The 22,822-nt window shown below is 42.1% G+C and overlaps 1 protein-coding gene across 1 annotated transcript in view; it reads left to right on the top strand.

Moving 5' to 3' along the window:
• Positions 1 to 22,822, top strand: part of UST (uronyl 2-sulfotransferase) — a 305,282-nt gene that overhangs the window by 90,269 nt on the left and 192,191 nt on the right. The window contains exon 2 of the mRNA XM_029056424.2: positions 17,764 to 17,807. Within this exon, the coding sequence (XP_028912257.1) occupies positions 17,764 to 17,807 (44 nt within the window). The remainder of the gene's footprint in view (positions 1 to 17,763; positions 17,808 to 22,822) is intronic.

Below are 22,822 nucleotides of genomic sequence, written 5' to 3'. Positions count from 1 at the left end.
TATTTCCTCTTCCAAGAGAACTGGGGAGAAGCCGGTCATGCTGGGAACTTCACTCCCTTCTCTGGCTCACTGATTTAACCTGTCCCTAAACCCAGCAAAGAAAAGGAAGATGTGAGTTGCACATAAGGACAACTGTGCATTGGTCTCAAATAGGATTTCTTAGTTAAATTGAGGACGTCTATGACTCAAACACTTGCTTCTTTTACACACAAGCAGTTTGCAGACAAATATGACACACATTTCCTGGAGCCACAGTTTTCAACTTGAAATGCTTCCATGGAATCCATGAAATGATACATAAGCAGAGGCACCTCTCTCCCTGATGAAATATTGGTGTAAATTGCACTTTTAATGGAAATTTCAATCCATCTTTCTTAATCTCAGTATTTATGATGAATTGTTCAAATTGCATATTCACATGCACATCGTTTTACCGCCATATGTTTGAAACACTCTGTTGAATTTCCTCTTTCATTTATTTCCCCGAAAAACTTAAGTTGACAATCAAAAAGTAATTTCCCCTTTAAACCTACTACAGTTTCATTTGGAGTATAGTCTCAGATTTGCCATTGCACCCATTACAATCAGTACCCAGGTGATTCTAACCAAACCCATCATGAGGAATTCAGAGCTGAAGGAGATAAAATGCTACTTATCCATTCAAAAGAAATACACCCCAACACATACTTTCAAATGAGATATACTTCATGGATCCATATCTGATTTTCTATATAGGAAAGTGTTTCTTCTTACCATAGGCTGCAGCCATGGGCTCTAGGGAGTTAATGACTATTTTTGATATTGTTGATCCTCTTTGGCTCCTTTCCAGTTCTAGCTTGTAGGACAGTGGACTTTAATTCATTCAATCTTATTTATTGAGCGCTTACTGTGTACAAAGTACAGTACTAAATGCTTGGGAAAGTACAATAAAATAATCTATCCCATTTTGACTATTGTCAGACTTCATGCTGACCTCCCTGCCTCCTGTCACTCCCTACTCCAGTTCATACTTCATTCTGCTGCCTGTATCATTTTTCTAAAAAAAAAATTGTCCATATCTCCTCAGTCCTCAAGAACCTCCAGTGGTAGCCCATCTGCCTCACATCAAACAGAAACTCCTTACTATTGACTTTAAATCACTCAAGAACCTTGTCCCCTCCCATGTTACCTCGCTAATCCAAGCCTTAGTACAGTGCCCAAGCGCTTAGTACAGTGCTCTGCACATAGTAAGCGCTCAATAAATACTATTGAATGAATAATTTCCTACTTCAACCCAGCCTGCACACTTCGCTCCTCTAATACCAACCTACTCACGGTACTTTGATCTCATCTAGCTATCTAGTCTATCTCACCACCAACCCAGTACCCAATGTCTTCTGGCCTATAACTCCTTTCTTCCTCATATCACACAGACACTCTCCCCACCTTCAATGTCATTTTAAAATCATGTCTCCTTCCAAGAGGCCTTCCCCAACTAAGCCCTCATTTCCCCTACTCCCTCTCCCTTCGGCATCACCCTTGCATTTGGATTTCTACCTGTTGTTCACCTCACCCTCAATCTTTATGTACATATGTGTAATTTATTTGAATGTCTCTCTCCCATTCTAAACTGCTAGCTCCTTGTGGAAAGGGAACATGTATACCAAGTCTGTTATATGGTACTTCTCAGTAGCTTAGTACAGTGCTCTGCACACAGTAAGCACTCAATAAATTTGATTGCTTCTCTTCTCCTCCTCCTACTCTAGACTGTCAGTTCCTTGACGGCAGAGAACATGTCTGATAATGATAATAATGTTAAGCATTTACTATGTGTCAAGCACTGTTCTAAACCCTGGGGTACATACAAGGTAATCAGGTTGTCCCACGCGGGGCTCACACTTTTAATCTCCATTTTACAGATGAGGTAACTGAGGCACAGAGAAGTTAACTGACTTGCCCAAGGTCACACAGCAGACAAGCGGAGGCGGGTTTAGAACGCACGACCTCTGATTCCCAAGCCCATGCTCTTTCCACTAAGCCATGCTGTGTCCACCAACTCTGTCGTTCTCTCCTTAGCATTCAGTACAGTTTTGCTATGTAAAGTAAGAGGTCAAAAAATAGCATTGATTTATTCTCCCTTAATAATGTTTCATTCTGCCTGGTAACTGATGGACTCTTCTGTAGCTTTAGCACTGACCTTCTGCTCTCCTTCAACTATGAAAGTGCCCTTCAGTAACAATGTAACTGCTTGTGCTTCTCATCAATATATTTACAATCCTCACCCATCTTTTTTTACTACTAATTCTTTTGTAACCTCCCAGATACTTAGTACAGTACCCTGAACAGAATGAGTGCTTAATAAATACATCACCGCATTTGTTCCTAGCCACAGGACATCTTACCTTGGTAGTCCCCAACCAAATTTATCAAGAAAAGACACTCTTTCCCCTTCTCCCGACTCCTCCTTTATTAATTCTGGCATCGCAATGTTCTAGTGCCAGCTTTTTCTATCCTTTATTCCCCACAATACTGTAGAGGATGGGCCTGGGAGTCAGAAGAATCTGAGTTCTGACTCTGACACCTGGCTGCTGTGTGACCTTGGGCAGTTTATTAATGTCTCTGTTAATTCAGTTCCCTCATCTGTAAACTGGGGAATAAGACTGTGAGCCACATGTGGGACAGGAATAGTATCCAACCTGATTAGCTTGTATCCATCCCAGAGTTTAGTACAGTGCCTGACATAGTAAATGCTTAACAAATACCGTAAAAAAAAATATGAAAACATATCTTGACTGACCCTTTCTCTGTAATATTTCTTGGACTCTCCTCTTTCTTTCTCCAGCCAAAGCCCTAACCACTACGCCTTTACCACAGCCCATTTAGCAGCTCACCTACTGATAGATTTTCCCCCTCCAGTTAGTTCTATACTCAGTAGGAAGACTAATCTTCCTCAGAGAACCTTTTGGTCATGTGTATAAGTAAGAGAGGGGTGCCTGTATCATGACGGATACCCAAATTGTTATTATTATGGGATTTGATTAAGGACTTCCTAAGATTCTTGCAGAAAAACACTCATTTTATGGTATAGCCCCACAGGAGCTGCAAATATGCCTATGTCATCAGAACATGAGGTTCAGGGCAAATTGGAACCCTACCATTGCCACTGAGTTGATAACACAGCAGGATACAAAACTCATGCAAAACCAGCACATATTCTCAATAGTCTGCCGCCGCTCCCCCAGCAATAGACAAGCTCAGGCTGCTTCTACTAGCTCAGTCGCAGTTAAACAAGTTTATTAGGTGCTTACTATGTGCAAGGCACTGTTTATGGCTAAGCTCCTTGAAAGCAGGTATAATAGTAATTGCTGTACTTGTGAATATTTGCAATCACTAAGCATTGCACTAAGCACTGAAGCTGATGCAGGATAATCCGATAATACACAGTCCCTGCCCCCAAGAGGGCCTCACAGGCTAAGAGGGAGGGAGAACACACATTTGTATTTAACAGTGAGGAAACCGAAGTGCAGAGAAGTTAAGCAATTAGCCCAAGGTCATATGGCTGGCAAGTAGTGGAACTGAGACTTGAATCCAGATCTTTATTGCAGAGAAACAGCATGAAGAAATGGATAGAGCATGGGTCTGGGAGTCAGAAAGTTGTGGGGTCTAATTCCTGCTCCAGTACTTATCTGCTGTGTGACCGTGGGGAACTCACTTCACTTAGAACAGTGTTTGGCACATAGTAAGTACTTAACAAATATCATTTTAAATATATATATATTCTCTGTGCCTCAGTTCCCTCATCTGTAAAATGGGGATTGAGGCTGTGAGCCCCATGATGGACAGGGACTGCATCCAACTTGATTTGTTTGTACCTAACCCAGTGCTTAGTACAGTGCCTGGTTCATAGTAAGTGCTTAACAAATACCATAATTGTTATTCTATTACTGAAGCAATTTGGCGTATTGGATAGAGCACGGGCCTAGGAGTCAGAAGATCATTAGTTCTAATCCTGGCTCCATCACTTGTCTGCTGTGTGACCACAGGCGAGTCACTTCACTTCTCTGTGCCTCAGTTATTTCATCTGTAAAATGGGGATCGAAACTGTGAGCCCCATGTGGGACAGAGACTGTCCAACCCAATATGCTTGTATCCATCCCAGTGCTTAGTACAGTGCCTGGAACAAAGTAAGCACTTAGAAACTGAAAGGTTCTGTTCAGTCTCTGAACCAAGTTCATTCTTGAACCCGTCCCATCCCAACCCAAAGGAGATGAAGTTCAGGCCCTGCCCACTTAGCTACCCTAGACCATGTCTCATTCTCAGAGCCAGGATTATTAATATTGACCATCTGCTATTAGTAATAATAAAAAGAATGATATTTGTTAGGTGCTTACTATGCACCAAGCACTGTAGTAATTGCTGGGGTAGACACAAGACAATCAGATCAGACACAATCCCTGTCCCACATGAGACTTTCACTCCCATTTTACAGATGAAGAAACAAAGGCACAGAGAAGTTAAGTAACTTGTCCAGAGTCACACAGCAGTCATGTTGGACTCTGGATTAGAACCAAGGTCCTTGCTTTTTCCACTAGTCCAGACTGCCTTCCATTTGAGGGCGGAATGCAGTACTAGACACTTTTAGGAGCCCAGAAAAAAATAAGGCATGAGATGCAGCATGATCTAGTGGAAAACGCACTAGTCTAGGAGTTAGAGGACCTGGATTCTAATCCCTACTCCACCACTCATCTGTTGGGAAAACCACTTAACTCTTCTATGCTTCAGTTTCCTCAGCTATATGGGAATCAAATGCCTAATAATAATAATAATGTTGGTATTAAGCACTTACTGTGTGCAGAGCACTGTTCTAAGCACTGGGGTAGATACAGGGTAATCAGGTTGTCCCACATGAGGCTACAGTCTTAATCCCCATTTTACAGATGAGGTAACTGAGGCACAGAGAAGTTAAGTGATGCCCACAATCACACAGCTGACAAGTGGCAGAGCTGGGATTCGAACCCATGACCTCTGACTCCCAAGCCCGTACTCTTTCCATGGAGCCATGCTGCCTAGTCTCCCTTCTCCTTAAACTGAGCCCCATGTGGGACAGGAACCGAGGTGTTCACTCTGATCGTATTGCACCCAGCCCACTGCTTAGCACAGAGTAAGCATTTACATAGTCATCCTTACTACATTCTTCTTCTTATTATTATCCCTGCTGTCAAGTATTTTGCAGTGTAATGGAGAAGACAATCAACTACCGAAAAACCAAGAAAGTACCATATAAATAATTAGTGCAAGTGAATGAACAGCTCAATAACAAATCTGTAAATGAAGACAGCATGCTGAGGTGGCTGAGGGAAGGGCTTGAAGCTGACGGAGGGGGTATCGTGTGTGTCATTTTCAAGGAATCTCTGTTCTCTCCCTGCTGGTTCTACTTTTGGGCTTTTTCTCCAGCTCCTCTCTGACCCCTACTCCAGCTGGTTTCCCTTTATATTTGTGGGAATGAGTTCCAGCTGGGAGCAATTATTCCTTTCTCCCCATAGAGAGAGCAAGGCCTCAACCAAGCCATCTCCCTTCTCTTTGCTGAAATGAACTTCACCTGGCTACAGCTTGTTCTTGTCTCAACAGAGCAGAGCTCCTGCCTTAGGGCAGGATCTCCATTGTGCTGCACCAGGACGTACCCTGTCTCAACTGACTGCCAAAAGTCCAGTCATACTAGAGTTGCTCATCACGTCACGGGCTTTTAAGATTCTTCGTTGTTTGGCCCTCTCTTCTCTTTTCCTGCCATACTTGAGGCTGCTGAAGGCAGGACGGAGGACGGCCTACCTGCTGCTCTCAGTGCAATCTTTTCCTTCTTCTGTATGTAAGTTTGTGATGGTCTCCCTCTTTCTCTTTATTAGTTTATGGGCCTCTTCAATGCTGGGGAGTTACAGCCCTCAGGGGAGGGGGAGAAGCTGCAATGGTTGTGAGTGATGTGAAAAGGGCAGCCGCAGCCAAGGTGAAACACTGGTGGGAGATGAAACTAGCAAGGTACTAGACCTGGGGAATTTGCCCTGGTGACATTGAAAGACTGGATCCTTCAGCTCCAATATTGACTGGGTATTTTCCCAGATCTCTTGCCTCTCCTCCTTGAAGTTTCTCTGCCAGCTTTTAGGTACTTTACCTAGGCTAGGAGGAGAGAAAACAGTGTCAGAAACTCCCAGTATTGGCTACGACGATGATGGTATTTGTTATGCACTTACTATGTGCCAGGCATTGTACTAAGCACTGGGGAGGATATAAGCAAATCAGGTTCAACACGGTCCCTGTCCCTTGTGGGACTCACAGTCTCAATCCCCATTTTATAGATCAGGTAACTGAGGCATAGAGGAAGGGAAGTGACTTGCCCAAGGTCACACAGCAGACAAGTGACAGCTGGGATTAGAACCCATGAGCTTCTAACTCCCAGGTCCATGCTCTATCCACTATGCAATGCTGCTTCTCTAAGTGGTTGTTATCAAACCCGTCCCCACACCTAACTGGTACATTGATGCATCTGATCCCCCTTTTGTATGTACAGGGTGGGTTGTGATAAATATTCTTCTCTAGACTGTAAGCTCCATGTGAGCAGGAAACATGTTACCGAATTGTACACTCCAAGTGCTTAGTGCAGTGCTCTGCACACAGTAAGCGCTCAATAAATACGATTGAATGAAATTTACCAACCCCATACTCTCTCAAGCACCTAGTGCAATGTTCTGCTCATAGTAAGTGCTCAGTAAATATGATTGATTTTTCACTGCTTACTTTACTCCTCACTACTAAACTGCCCCTTCCTTCTTTCTTTCTGGCAGCTTTTCCAAACTAATTTTACCTAATTTCAAGACTTGTTTGCCTCACCTTCCCATCCCCAAATATTTAGCAGTCTTTTTGTATTTCTCAGGTACCTAGCTGGACTCCATTTTCAAGGCTGATGTTAGAAAGGGGGAGACCCCACTTGTGTGTGTGTGTCTGTCTATGGCTAATAAGACTTCACTTTAGACTGATGCTCGATTCCATGTTGTCCACATGTCACGACTGTCCTTTGCTGCACTGAGCCATTTGCTACTTTGAGTGTCTGGATTTTTTTTTTTGAACTTGCCACTGATTCTCTCCATCTTCCTAGTGTCTGCTCAGAACAGTTTCTCGATTGCTATATGTGGTGGGAAGGGGCTGCTGTTTCAGTCTGATATACTATATTGGTTTTTTTATGGGTTTTTATTAAGCATTTATGATGTGCCAGGCATTGTACTGAGCACTGGGCTAGATACAAGATAATTGTGTAGGGCACAGTCCCTTTCCACAAAGGGCTCACAGTTTTAATCCCCATTTTATAGATGAGGGAACTGTGACACAGAGAAGTGAAGTGACTTGCCCCAAGTCACCTAGCAGACAAATGGCAGAGCTAGGATTAGAACCCAGGTCCTTCTGACTCCTAGACCTGTGCTTTATCCCCTAGTTGCACTGTTGGAGAATGCACCTTTCACACCTGATGAGTGTCTGTTCTAAACCTTCTGCTTGTTAATGGCGCATTTCAGTTTAAACAGTAGCTGCTGTTTTTCATTCCCTTGATGAGGGCTGATCAGCCTAGCTGGGCTGATGGGGGAGCCTGGCCTCAATGTTGATGTCTTCACAGTTCTAGTTGTTGGTGAATATGTGCGTCTATGTTCCTGCTACTTTGGTTTTAATTCGTATGTACTTAGATTTAGCCTATATGATATAAACTCCTTCTGGGCAATATTTAGAATGAACACTCTCTTTTCCACTGGAATTAACTGACAGCTAATTTGCAAGGGTTTTGTCTTGAAGGAGGTCTAACTTTCATAAGAACTTGCATTGGTAGGAGGCCCATAAGAAAGACATTGCTTTTTTTCCCCATCTAATAGTGTTTACAACTAAAGGGAACATTTGAGGATATAATGTCAGTAAATCCCTTTCTTTCCCTATCTAATGTGAGGGTGCTAATAAATAGTGTCATGGTCCAAGCTAGATAAACAGAAGGGAGGAAAACCAAAACTGTAAAATTCACTAGTTTTGTGAATTAACCTTTGAATAATTTAACTGATTGTATTTTATGCATTTTTTAATGTTCAATGTTAGGGTTATCAGCTTTGTGGGCAATAGTCTTGTTATGCAGTGTTTTGCTGAGTTATTCATTTATAAAACACTTCTGGGGCTCATGTGGAATCACATGATTGCCATGTAAGAGCTGGAGCAGGAATGGGGTACCAAGACAGGTCTTTTTTTATACTCAATTTCTTATTTCTAATTACACAATATGTGGAAAATTCAGTGACTTTGCTATGTTTTGGACAGTTCAGTGCTTTCTAAGAAAGAAGGAAGAAGCTGAAACTGTGTTTCTTGCTAACATTTCACTTTGAAGTATAATAGGTAAGAGAAAAGCAACTGGCAAAAATGAGTTTTGTGGATTCCATTTATCCATACCAGTCCTCTCTCCACTTAGGAAAATGGGCATTTTACACATTAAATGATTCCACTGATTCTAGCAAGAAGCAAAGACCCCATCTTGAAGAGGCAGCACAAATGTTACACTGAACAATGGCTTAAAAAGAGTACCATAAGGATACAACTGTATCGCCTTCCTAAAAGTTATACAGAGAATTGTCTTTTAATGACCACAGGGCTGCACCTATTACATATGCCCACAGTCTCACAATGCATGCTCTTTGTTGAGACTGGATGAGAGAGTGTGGATGAATTAGTGCATCTCAGCACCACTACTGAAAATACAAATCAAACACATGCCACCAGTGGTACAGTTCAGTCGTACTGTGCTTGTCCAAGTGACTAGAAGAGTGCGCTAAACAAATGTGTTCAGTAAATACCATTGATTGCCAACTTTTCATTTTTAGCATTGGTGTAAATTTGATGAGATAAGGTGGTGGGAGCAGGACAAGGGAGGAAGAAATGGAGAGGTAGTGAGAGGGAGAGGAAAGAGCACGAAAGAGAGGAAGGATGAAGAAATAAAAAGTGCAAAAGGAGAAGACCCTACCTCCTCCCCACCTCACTTCTGGTCTTCACCATATACGGGGGGCAAATTCGAGGGGCTCTTTGCCCTGCCCACTTCTCTCAATCCAATCAGATCACATGCTCCACGTAAGTTAGCTTCATGTCTCCAATCCACTCAAGCCCAGCTCATACCACAAAGACACCAGCCCTGCCCAGCTCATGTTTGTGAAGGGAGATAGCCCCAGCCCAGCTCCCATTTGCACCATGGAGACCCTTGCCCTCAATTAATCGACTGTATTTATTGAGAAACAGTGTGGTGTAGTGGATAGAGCATGGGCCTGGGAGTCGGAAGGTCATGGGTTCTAATCCCAGTTCTGCCATGTGTGGTGTGTGACCGTGGGCAAATCACTTGACCTTCTGGGCCCCAGTTACTTAATCTGACAAAGTGTATTCATTCAATTCATTCAGTGGTATTTATTGAGTGCTTACTATGTGCAAAGCACTGTACTTATTGCTTGGAATGTACAGTTCGGCAACAGATAGAGACAATCCCTGCCCAGTGACAGGCTCACAGTCTAGAGACTAGTATTGAGACTGTAAGCCCCTTGTGGGATATGGACTGTGTCCAACCTGATTAAATTGAATCTCCCCAAGTACCTAGAACAGTGTTTGGCACATAGCAAATGCTTAACAAGTACCAAAATTATTATTATTGTTGAGTGCTTATTGTGTGCAGTGCACTGTAATAAGTGCTTGGGCTAGTACAATAGAACAGAGTTCAGGCAAATCAACTGGCTGGAGATCAGAGGTGTGGCCTCCATCTTCACTCCCCCTCTGATTCTTTTTCAAATCCTCAAATGAACTAGTTCTGCTACCCTTCCTGCTTCAAGTGCTTTGGAGAACAAGCCAAGAGAGTTGCTTGGGTAGTAATACTGTCCAGGAGACCATGACCCTCGAAACCCCTGTGGAGTGGGCACATATAGGTGGTAGAAAATCCTTCCCCTCTCCTTCTTCATTGCTAATCTAAAGATTTAAATAAGTGTGTGGTCCCAAGTCAGTCTTTCCTCTGCTGCAGTATCATCTTTCAGCAGCTTCATTCGTGTCTGAGTTGCTATGCAGGGAAGCACATTGCTTTCCCCTCAGTATTCACTGTATTTAAGTTAAACTGTATCTCAAGCAATCATAAGATTGTAATAGCCACACAAAATACCTATTTCAGATCCATTTTATATGTATTAGGAATGCCAAACCTCTATATCATTAATAACTGTGATATTTGTCAAGTGCCTACTCTGTGCCAAGCACTGTATTAAGTGCTGTGGTAAATACAGACAATTAGGTAGGACCCTTTCCCTGTTGCACTTGGGGCTTGAAGTCTGTCTGATGAAGAACAGGTATTGAATCCCTGTTTTACAGATGAGGAAACTGAGGCATAGATAAGTGACTTGACCAAGATTACATAGCAGGCAAGTGGCAGAGCTGAAATTAGAACCCAGGTCCTCTGTCTCCCAGGCCCATGCTCTTTCCAATAGGCCATGCCACTTCCATTTAAAGGCATCAGATTAATGAGAGGTAGTAAAATGGTATTTTGATATTCCCAAATGTTTAGTAAATTCCAAAAGGTACTTCTATAATTCTAATTGACATTTGACAATCAAGTATATGTACTCACTTTAACCAATCTGGCATGAATTTAAATGTGTTTAGTTTTTTAAGTCTAAACTATATTTAAAAAACTGACAAGGGGTGGTAATTTAGGGTTTTTTTTAAAAAAAAAAAGAAATTGTGGGACCTATTGACTAAAACCATAATCAAGGATAGCTTACTTTCAGTAATTTCAACAGTCCCAGAATCCTAACAGAAGTAGGGTAGTTTTCTAAAATTTATTTTGTTTCACAAATGATTATTTAATGAAGAAGGTTCATTTGAACACTGTTGAAAATAATCATTTTCTTAAAGTTTAAATAAACCTGTATAAATGGTTTTACTTCAATAAGTGTTCCTTTGATTGCTCTAATTACAAGGAATAGTATTATTAGGCACATTGGGTTATGTTACACAAACTCCTCTTTGTTAACTAAAGCTTGTGTGTGCTGGCAGCTGCCTCTTAGAGAAATGTAAAACCCATAGTTAATGTTAGAAACGGTGAAATTAGCATAATTTTTTGGCTATGACAAAGAAGAAGTTGCAGTGTTCCACGGCACAACTAATCCTTCATCAAATGTCTTATCAGAGGCTTGTTTTTGGAAGAATGATTAAGGGCCCTTGGAGGCATCTTTGAATAGGATTATTTTCTAGGTATTCAGAGTTTTGTAGAAAATGCTATATCATAATGCTGAGAAAAAGCAAGGAGTGAAAATTAGGGACAATTATAGGGTTGGGAAAAGGAAGAATCCACAGCTTTAAAGAATGACTTGAAAAGAATTGCAAGGGTTACCTTCATTTTTGGGTAAATCAGAACACTGGGAATCTTTTTTTTAAAATAGTTAATAAATTTCATGATGTAGATAAAATGGATTTGATTCTTTAGAAACAAATTTTAAGTAAAATAGACTTATAAGGAAGTTGTGGCAAATCACTTTTCGTGATTCTTTGTGCACATTTACACAATCTTTCATTGGGTGGGACAATTTTTAGCAGACTTTCATAAAATAGAAACCATGAAAAACACCAAATAATGACTTCAAAACAGTTGTGTAATGCTCTCTACTCTGTCCCCAAAAGACCTTCTCCAGCACTTCCACTGAAATCCATAAATGCTTTTGAATGAGAGCTTGACTGACTAGTATAGAACATGGCTGGGGTGAATCAAGTGCCTTATTTCTCCAAAGTTTTGCATTTTTCTCTTTGGCTACTGCTCCAAATGGCCCACTAGTCATTTCACTGAATCAGCCCCATGAATTGACTCACTAAATGTTTCTCTGCCTTCTGTCTTTTGAGTCTCTATGGATAGATACCAGCTCTATGTTGCCCAGTCATCAGAAAGATCCATGCCTGATATCACTGTTTTGTTTTTTACTTTAGTGACGGAACCTCTAGATGTTAACATCCTTATTAACTCCTTTCATTACAGTGTTTTAGAATGTTGGCTTTTTTATCATTTTTTTGTTTATGCTTCGTTAATAGGCACTTTAATCATTACTTTTGGGTCATTCTTATTCATGTGTTTTGGGACCAATTTCAGAGTTATTACCCTCCCATTCAATTTTTAAGCTCACTGAAGTGACTTCTACCTCTACTGTTCTCTCATAATCTCTTAGTATAAGGCTTTACATATGGTAGGCATTTGGTAAATAAGGTTCTTTATTTTCCATATTATGCCTGTCTACAAAATTGCAAGCAAATATCTCATGAGGGATAAACTAGGCCATGAGAGGAAGGATTTTAAGTGCATACTGTGAGTCCCTCATTTTTCAGATGAACTATTTTAATCAAAACACATATTTCAATCTGGTGTGTTCTGCTGAAATCCCATAGGATTGGTCATGATTGGGCCGTATGAAAATGGTGAGCAATATGACAGGCTAGAACATAAAGCCCAGGGCCAGATACCCACCCCTAGGGGGGTGATGAGATAACCCCTTGTTCCCCTTATCTCTCCCCTCCCCCTATTTCTTGACAACCTGGCCTCATTCTATATTGATAAAATTTGAACCATCAGATATGATCTCCCTAAAATCCATCATTCTCCTTTCCGGTCCCTCTCTCCTTCTGCCTCTTCTTCAACTCTCCCATCTTTTCCAGCAGTAACTCAAGAGATCCTCTTCCTCCTCTCAAAATCTACCCCTCCACTTGCTCCTCTGACTCCATCCTTTTGCATTTTATCAAAACAATTGGCCCCTCCACTTTTCCCTCCATGACCACCATCTTCAACTGTTCACTTTCCAAAAACTCCTTCCCCAAAGCTATCAAGCATGCTCTGTATCTCCTACCCTAGAAAAAAAACCCTCCCTTGACCCCACACCTCCCTCCAGCTATTGCCCCATCATCCTCCTATCATTCCTCTCCAACTCCTTGAGCGAATTATCTACACCAACTGCCTCCATTTCTCTCCTCAAATTCTCTCTTTGACCCACTCCAATCTGGCTTCTGCCCATCAGAACTGCCAGCTCAAAGGTCACCAATAATCTGCTTTTTGCTAAATCCAGTGGTTTCTATGCCATCCTAATCGTCCTTGGCCTTTCTGCTGCCTTTGATCGTCAACTACCCACTTCTCCTGGAAACATCTAACATTATCTTACCATGGCTTCACTGACAGCCTAATCTCTCCTGCACACAAAGATGGTCAATCTGAGCCATAGAGAAAGAGGGGAAAACTTCTGGTGTCAAATATTATGCCTTTGGGAAATTTTTCTTCATTCGGATGACTCCAATCTTCCAGTTTCTCTCCATTGTCAAGCTAGGTTAAGCATAGCTGCGATGCATGTTTCTGCAGTGGTGTCTGCCAAAAGAGATTTTATTTCAGTTATCTGCTAGGTTTTTGCTGTATTCAAGTGGACATGCTCTAACCAACACTTAACTATCAAACTAAATGTAATGGTGAGGAAAATCCATACTTGACAGAGTCATCATTCCCCAGGACACTTACCTTCATCTTCGTTCACTATTTCACCTTCTGCACTTACAAGCTGAATCGAGATGGGCTACATAATTATAATCTGAAGAAATCATTATGCTTTGTAACCATATCTTTGCCAAGTGAAAAAGTGCAGCCCAAAATAATCCCATCTATACCTGCCACCTTTCCAAACCCAAGTCAGATCTTTTCAGAGTTAAACATGAGAGTCACTTCCAATGAAAGGCAATGTGAGCTTCTATGTGAAGGTCTAGAGTTCTAAATGCAGAGTCTCTAGGCCTCTGCTGGCTATCAAACCTCATGCTGCAACTAGACTGAGAACTCAATCTTAGCCCTGGACCCAGAGTCAGGGAGTTGAGAGCAAGATGCTTGGCCAGGTGGAGTTTGTTTTGACAGAGAGTTTGGGGAGTACTACAACTGCAGAATTGAGAAGCAGTTTGGCCTAGTGCATACAGCACAGGCCTGAGAATCAGAGGGACCTGTGTCTAATCTCGGCCCACCACTTGTCTGCTGTATGATGTGTGCGATTAACAGCCGGGAATATACCTGCTGTGGGCAGGGAATGTCACTGATTATTGTTATATTGTACTTTCCCAAGCGCTTAGTACAGTGGCCTACAGTAAGCGCTCAGTAAATATGATTTAATGAATGAATACCATGTGATTTGTGTTTATATGGGGAAAAGTGGGGCTGGGAGTTGGGAGACCTGGGTTCTAGTCCTGATCTACTCCTGGCCTTCTGTTTGATTGTGGGAAAACCCACTTTAAATCTCTCTGGTTCTCAGTTTCTTAAGCTCTTTGTACCTCAGTTTTACCTCATCTGTAAAATGGGCATTAACTGTGAGCCCTACATGGGACAACCTGATAACCTTGCATCTACTGCATTGCTTCGAACAGTGCTTGACACAAAGTAAGTGCTTAAGAAATGCCATCATCATTATTATTATTGCCTGTCTCTCCTTTCCTCACAAGGATATTATAAGGCAAAAATAAAATAATTAATGTGACAGTCACTCTAGAAAAAAGGTGTTATAATCATTATTGTTTAAGGCAAGTTACAGTGGAGAAATGTGTTTAAAGGAGAAAGTTCAATGTTGTGTTCAGTATTTGATGCAGTAAGAACCACGTATTAAACACTTGAACTGTGTGAAGCACTACACTAAGCACTAATTAAAAAAATGGTTAGTTTCACAAATGGTTCTAGGTTCAAAAGGGGCACTCAATTTAAAGTCTCTCACTCCTCTCTACTCTGTAAGCTCCTTGTGAGCAAGGATCATGTCTACCTACTCTTTTGAATTGTACTTTCCCAAACAGTACAGTGCTCTGCCCACAGTAAGAGCTCAGTAAATACCACTTGTTGATTGGAGAGGAGAGGGAAGGAATGAGAGATTTACAGTGAAAAAGAGACTAGGGATGAATAAAATAAAATAGGCAAAACTAAATTAAATTAAAAAGTGCCAAAGATGATGTTCGAGGAGTGAAAATGGATGTGCTGAGTTCACCAGAAAAGGGGAAAAGATTTTTGTCTTGTACAGGGCCTCAACCAAACCCTGGTTTATTCTCAGTTCTTCCTTTTATATTCCAGTTTCTTAACTCATTCTCTCTCATTACTAAAAAAAAAATAGTTCCTTAGCTGGGACTCAATACGTTCCCTTCTCCAATCTATTATTAATCTTTTTCTTCTAATTTCTACTTTCTCCTGCCCCTCTTATTTCCTGTGTAACATATTTATTATTCCTTCATTAGGCAAGGTGACCTTCAACTGGGTCCAAGTCAGCTATGTCTTTAGGTGTAAAACTGGGGTGGGAAAGAGCATTACAAAAGTAAAGGCAACTAGAGAGCACAGAATGATAGTTAACTCTTTAACAAAATCTTCAAATGCCTTCAAGTTGTTTCTGACCCATAGTGACTCTGCGGGTACATCCTCTTGTTTAGTTTTGCTGTCTCCCCTTTTAGACTGTGAGCCTGTACTGAGCAGCGATTGTCTCTGTCTTGTCAAATTGTACATTCCAAGCATTTAGTACAGTGCTCTGTACACAGTAAGTGCTCAATAAATACGATTGAATGAATGAATGAACATCCCATCATAAAGTCGTTCTGGTAGGTGTATCCATAGAGGGGTTTTTTTGATAAAGATGTGAAAGCGGTTTACCATTGTCTTCTTCTGCACAGTAAAAATTTGAGTGTCTGCTGTTCTCTTTGATCAGCGTTCTAATCACTTGATCCATCGTCTTTACTCTTTGCCATGCCGCTGCTGCCCAGCACAGGTGTATCAACTTTGACAAAATATCTCCACGTGCTTTGAAAATCAGTAACTCACTCTGTAGTCATTTGGGAAGGCAATGGGTCTTTGGGATATTAAAGACTCAGAAGAAAGAAACAATAAAGACAATTTGGGAGTTTTGTGGCTCCCAAAAAAGCCTCTTAAAAACTCACTCTATTTCCTAGCTTTCCCATCACAGTCCACCTCAACTGAAGGTCCCAGCCTTGAGGTCAGCCTTGCTTCTTTCTATCTTTCTTTCTATCATGTTCTGCCTGATGCCAAATCTTGCCACCTCTTTCTGCATGAGATTTCTTGGATCTGCCCCTTATCTTCTACCCAAAAGACCACCACCCTGCTTCAAACCCTCCTCATCACCTGACAAGACTATGTTCTAGCATCCTCACTAGTTTCCCTCCCTCTAACCTCTCCACAGTTCTATCTATATTACATTCTGCTGCCTTGAACATCTTCAAACAACCAATCGGAAGTATTTATTGAGTGCCTGGTGTGTGCAGAGAGCAGTACTAAACACCTGGGAGAGTGCAACGGAATTACTAGTTCTGATCCCTATCCTCAGGAGCTTACAGTGTAGAGGGACATGACAGGTAGGAGGAAGTATCAGATTATGCACATAAATGCTACTAGGGTTATATTTTAAGTGCTGAGGTGGCAAGGAGGTCCTAAATGACCATATTGGCAGTAAGAGGAATAAAAGATGAAGAGTTCAGAAAATTAATTGATGATGACCTCCTGAAAGAGAAGCAGCATGGCTCAGTGGAAAGAGCCCAGGCTTGGGAGTCAGAGGTTCTAATCCCGGCTCTGCCACTTGTCAGCTGTGTGACTTTGGGCAAGTCACTTAACTTCTCTGGGCCTCAGTTACCTCATGTATAAAATGGGGATGAAGACTGTGAGCCAACTTATTATCTGTATATATCTCTCTACCAACCCCTTGTCCACATTCTACCTCTGCCTGAAACTCCCTCGTCCCTAATAGCCAACAGACCACCATTCTCCCCAACTTCAAAGTCCTCTTAAAGTCACATCCCCTCCAAGGGGCCTTTCCTGACTAAGCCTTCTCTTTGATTCCTCCTTTAAGCATTGCCTATGTACTTGTTTGTGTAGCCCTTTAGCATTTTGATCTCCACCCTCAGTTCCACAGCCCTTGTATATGTATCCTTATACTCTGCCATTTACCCTATTCATAACTTATTTTAATGTCCATCTGCCCCTCTATCTTGACTCTATTTATTGCCATTGTTCTTGTCTGCCTGTCTCCCCCGATTAGACTGTAAGCCCGTCAAACGGCAGGTACTGTCTCTATCTGTTGCCGACTTGTTCATTCCAAGCGCTTAGTACAGTGCTCTGCACATAGTAAGCGCTCAATAAATACTATTGAATGAATGAAAGTTCCCTATGGGCACGGATCTTTTGTATTGTTCTCTCCCAAGTGAGTGTACAGTTAGTAGATCACCATTATGTACTGTGCTCGGAATATAGTAAGCACTCAGTAAATACCATTGATTAATCTTAATGGGGAGAGTGATATGAAAGGAACTCTTTAATGGAAACCTGGAAAGATTTGTAATGTAAATTGGATGAAAAGCTGAATGGTTTTCTGTAAGGAGATCTCAAATTTTGGAAAACTGCCTATAACAAGGTATTTCTGATTTTACTTTGTCAAAGAAACTATAAGATTTGTAGATGTCAAAATGCACCTTCTGTTACCTTCACCATTCAGCATTTTAGGTTGTGTGACCATGCAGTTGAAATTCTAATAAGAGAAAGGTAAAAAAAAAAAAAAAAAACAAAACAGACTTATGAATTTGGATGGAAACCACTGTTTGATTTGCACTGTCAATGGCAGAAGATGGAAGTGTTTTTTTGAAGACTGATCTTGAATGACTGTTACATTGGTTAAATGCAATTTCATTTCATTGTTTGCTTCTCTGTTTCCCTAGGCAATTCCACTTATTTAGATGACCATGGGCCACCCCCTAGCAAGGTAAGCTGTTTGGGTCCTTTTCTTACCTCCTGTGGTCCCTGAGTGCATGTGCTTGAAAAAGATTTGAGAACACTGTTTATTATGAAGCTTCCTGAGCACACAGAGAGAAGGATAATAGAAAATAAACATAGCTCCTTCTTTTCTACAGCCAGCAGTAAGTATGCCCTTAGCAGGCCAAACTAAATTTCTTTGGGACAAATAATTTCACTTTATTTCATTACTTGGGATGGACTGTAATAAAATCTTTCTCAATTTTTTTACAATCTCATCCTAGTTTTTTTTGGTGGGGGGGTTGTTTCTGGTGGGGAAGATAGCAAGTAGGTCACTGTCATGGGATTTTATAATTAAATTGTTGTTATAACCTTGCATACTAAGATTACCTGCTTAAAAAATGCTTGAAAATTCCAGTATTTTACCTCTCATTCATTTATTTTGGTTCTTTGGGTGTGTTGTAACGTGTGTATTGTTATCTCTGCCAACCTTTTAAGTGAAATATACAGCATGCTGATTGGTAATACAGATCACATGTGCCAGTACAGTGGAATGTTCAACTTTTAAAAAATCAAGATAATAATAATAATGATGGTATTTGTTAAGCGCTTACTACATGCAAAGCATTGTTCTAAGCACTGGGGGGATACAAGGTGATCAGGTTGTCCCACACGGGGCTCACAGTCTTCATTCCCATTTTACAGATGAGATAATTGTGGCCCAGAGAAGTTAAGTGACTTGCCCAAAGTCAGGCGGAGCCAGGATTATTACAATAATAATAATAATGTTGGTATTCGTTAAGCGCTTACTATGTGCAGAGCACTGCTCTAAGCGCTGGGGTATATACAGGGTAATCAGGTTGTCCCATGTGGGGCTCACGGTCTTCATCCCCATTTTACAGATGAGGGAACTTAGGCACCGAGAAGTGAAGTGACTTGCCCACAGTCACACAGCTGACAGGTGACAGAGTCAGGATTCAAACGCATGACCTCTGACTCCCAAGCCTGGGCTCTTGCCACTGAGCCACTCATGCTTCTTAGAACCCATGACCTCTGACTCCCAAGCTCTTTCCACTGAGCCATGGTGCTTCTCCAACCAAACGTGAAGCAAAAGCCCCCTGAAATTTGAAGTGATTATAATGATCAAATGTGTTCCTCCTAAAAGAGGAATGACAATTCACTTTCAGTGCTATACCTCCTTCTCATTTCCATCTTTCTCACCACCAGACCTTTGGGAACAGATTCAGCTGTAAGAGTTAAAATGCCTCAAAACACTTCCCCTACATGTAGATAGGGTCATCCGATAACTTGCTGATGCTGTCTTCTGTCACTTTAGCTTGGAAGCTGACTCTGTTACCCAAAATCTGATAGTGAGAAAAAAGGCCATGAGAAAGAGATATGTGGCTTAAAATAAAAAGGTCATTCCTCTTTTAATGGAGGACAAGTTGAGAAAGAGAAAGAAAGATGGACAAGTTGATTGTGAGAACGATGGCCGTGAGAGATGTAGCTGAAAAAGGTTAGTCATTCCTCTTTTATGAAGGACAAGTTTTATCATTATATCGCTACATATTTCAGGGTGGGTTTGCTTCTCATTTGATAAGATGTTGCCACCTAGAGTTTTAATTAGTGTCCACCTGCAGTCAAGGGAGATCTTCAGGGGGGCGAGTGTCTTGTAGCAAGCTTTAGACATCATTGATACTTAATTCATTGCAAAAAGCAGAAATTGACACAGGTTATGGGGAAGGTGAGTCAGGGCAATTGCCCTGTGGTAGAAGCTTTAAGGGGCCCTGTGCTTAACTCTTCTGATCTGTTTCATGAGCCAGAACCAGTGGGAAAGTAGTGCTTTCTTCTAGTATGTATGGCATTTCTGACATACTACGCCCTCCCTGCCACACTCCAATCCCTTCCCTTCTCTCCCCTCACCTCTTCTCTCTTCCCCTAAAATAGTCTGGGAATTAGGCTCCTGCACTACCTAGGCTCTGTAGTAAAATGAAATTATTTCCTGCGGTAAAATGAAATTATTTCCTGTGGTTGATTCCTTTTCCAAACAAATAGAAGTGAAGGAAATGTTTTATGTGGAGTATAACTTCTTTAGAAATGCTGCAATGAATGAGGGTCAGTGAGGAAGAACCAGAAATTAGGGGCTTAATCTAACCCATCTACCCTGATTCCTACCAGAAGATGCCCAGGCCAACCTGGTACCGACAATTGCGCAGTGCTGGATGCCAAAACAGGAGGGCTTGAAACTCAATTTGGAAGGTGCTTGCAAGATGGCTCCAATTTGCTGCTGGGATAGGATGGAGGTTTTATCTTTCTCCTTGTTCAACTAGATCTGGATTTAGCTGTCATTCATTCAATCATATTTATTGAGCATTTACCGTGTGCAGAGCACTGTCTAAGCACTTGGGAGAGTACAATATAACATAAACAGACATATTTCCTGCCCACAACAAGCTTACAGTCTAGAGGACCCGATTCTGCAAACTGGGAGTCCCAGGCATGTCCATAGTTACTAATTAGACTGTAAGCCCATTACTGGGCAGGGATTGTCTCTATCTGTTGCCGAATTGTACATTCCAAGCGCTTAGTACAGTGCTCTGCACATCATAAGCACTCAATAAATACGAATGAATGAATGAATGAATGAATGAATAATTGTCCTTTGTACCCAAAGAAGATGCCAGTGTTGGGGGAAATTCACCTGTGGATGAGTGTGAGATGGAAAAGCGAAAGTGCAGCCCCCGGTCCCTTTTCCTGCACACATGCAAAGACTATCTCCTGTAATTGTCAAATTTGTTGTTTGCAGTTCTTAGTGCCATTTTCACTTTTGCTTCCTTGTCTCAGGGTCCTTATGAGGTTTCTACTCAAAAAGAGCCACCCCCTGTATGCACTACCCTGAGCTGGTCTGGCTGTGGCACTTGACTCCCAATTTTCAGCTGAGAAGCAGCACAAGCTGAAGATTTGTTCAACTGAATCCTTAGTTAGTGGGAGGATAAATTTTCCCAACTGCTTTGCTTTTGTTTGTACATTTTTAGCTCACTATTCAGCAGATGTATGCAAACATAAAGAGAGAAATGGCCTTCTTTGCTGGTAGTTTGGATGCTGATTGAGAATCTGTCTTAAAACATAAAAGCCATCTTAATAATGGTTGATTTGTGAAGGATTCTCGGCCCTTCTGGTTTAATGTGAGAGTGGGAGGTAAGAGTGAAATTTGACTCATTGCTATCAAAAAGTATTGCTTTTCCCAATTGGACCAAAACAATACTGGCCTCAGTTGTTGGCACATATGAAAGGTGGGACATGTGGAGACCTAGGAATTTGATTTACTCTACTCTACTTGAAGCCTCACTCTAGGCTTCAGGGCTCTACATCACCTTGCCCCTTCCTACCTCTCCTCCCTTCTCTCTTTCTACCGCCCACCCCGCATGCTCCGCTCCTCTGCCGCCCACCTCCTCACCGTCCCTCGGTCTCGCCTATCCCGCCGTCGACCCCTGGGCCACGTCCTCCCGCAGTCCCGGAACGCCCTCCCTCCTCACCTCCGCCAAACTGATTCTCTTCCCCTCTTCAAAACCCTACTTAAAACTCACCTCCTCCAAGAGGCCTTCCCAGACTGAGCTCCTCTTCTCCCTCTACTCCCTCTACCACCCCCCCTCACCTCTCCGCAGCTTAACCCTCTTTTCCCCCCATTTCCCTCTGCTCCTCCCCTTCTCCCTTCCCATCCCCTCAGCACTGTACTCGTCCGCTCAACTGTATATATTTTCATTACCCTATTTATTTTGTTAATGAAATGTACATCGTCTTGATTCTATTTAGTTGCCATTGTTTTTACGAGATGTTCTTCCCCTTGACTCTATTTATTGCCATTGTTCTCGTCTGTCCGTCTCCCCCAATTAGACCGTAAGCCTGTCAAACGGCAGGGACTGTCTCTATCTGTTGCTGACTTGTTCATTCCAAGCGCTTAGTACAGTGCTCTGCACATAGTAAGTGCTCAGTAAATACTATTGAATGAATGAATGAATGATTTAGGGCAGAATAGGTAACAGGCATGGAGGGTATATTGAGAGCAGATGGCTGGCAAGCCTCAGATCTGATCATTTCCTCTCCCCGCTTAACTTTCTCTCCTTCCCACCTCCTAAATGACTTAGTGTGGCAGGTATCCCAAACTCCCTCTCCTCCCTGCTTGATGATGATGATGATGGAGTCTCCCATCATGAATGAGGAATGAACATTAGTCCTGAGTCTTCAGGACTGTGAATCTGTGCTTAGGAGTTGATGAGCATGCTAATGACTCGGATGGTGTCACTGATTCACTTCTGTCCTTGCTGGTCATGTTCCCGGCAGGGCACAGAGTAGGCAGATGGGGGACCAATGTATTGTGAAGTATGTGTATGGTCTTTGCTCTTGCCAACCAGCTACAGAAAGAACTGGGAGTGGAACTCAAGTCTCCTGCTTCTCGGAGTAGTCCTCCTGGATCAGAAGCAGGGCTTTGTGTGTGTGTGTGTGTGTGTGTGTGTTTGTATTTGTTAAGCGCTTCCTATGTGCCAGGCAGTGTACTAACTGCTGCTGTAGATATAAGTATTTCAGTTTGGATGCAGTTCATGTCCCACACAGGGCTCACAGTCTTAATCCCCATTTCACAGATGGGCCCAGAGAAGTTGAGACTTGCCCAGGGTCACACAGCAGGCAGGTGACAAAGCCTGGGTTAGGACTCAGGTTCTTTTGACTCCAAGGCCCATGTTCTATCCAGTAGGCAAGATTGCTCGCTTTATAGAGCTGGAGCTTTAGAGGGCTTCTATGCTTTATAGAGGGGGGTGCTCGGGCCAAGTGTCAGGCAGAATGTGGAAAGCCTAGTGTGACAGATGGAACATGCCTGATGTGTTAAAGGTCCAAGGGGATGGGAAGGTCAGCTGGTGTCAGCCACAGCATTGGAGAAGCAGCATGGCTCAGTGGAAAGAGCCCGGGCTTGGGAGTCAGAGGTCATGGGTTCGAATCCCGGCTCTGCCACTTGTCGGCTGTGTGACCGTG

This window comes from Ornithorhynchus anatinus, chromosome 2 (assembly GCF_004115215.2).
Source record: "Ornithorhynchus anatinus isolate Pmale09 chromosome 2, mOrnAna1.pri.v4, whole genome shotgun sequence".
NCBI lineage: Eukaryota > Metazoa > Chordata > Mammalia > Monotremata > Ornithorhynchidae > Ornithorhynchus > Ornithorhynchus anatinus.
Note: the sequence above shows the minus strand (reverse complement) of the source record. Positions and strands in the feature narration are given on the sequence as shown.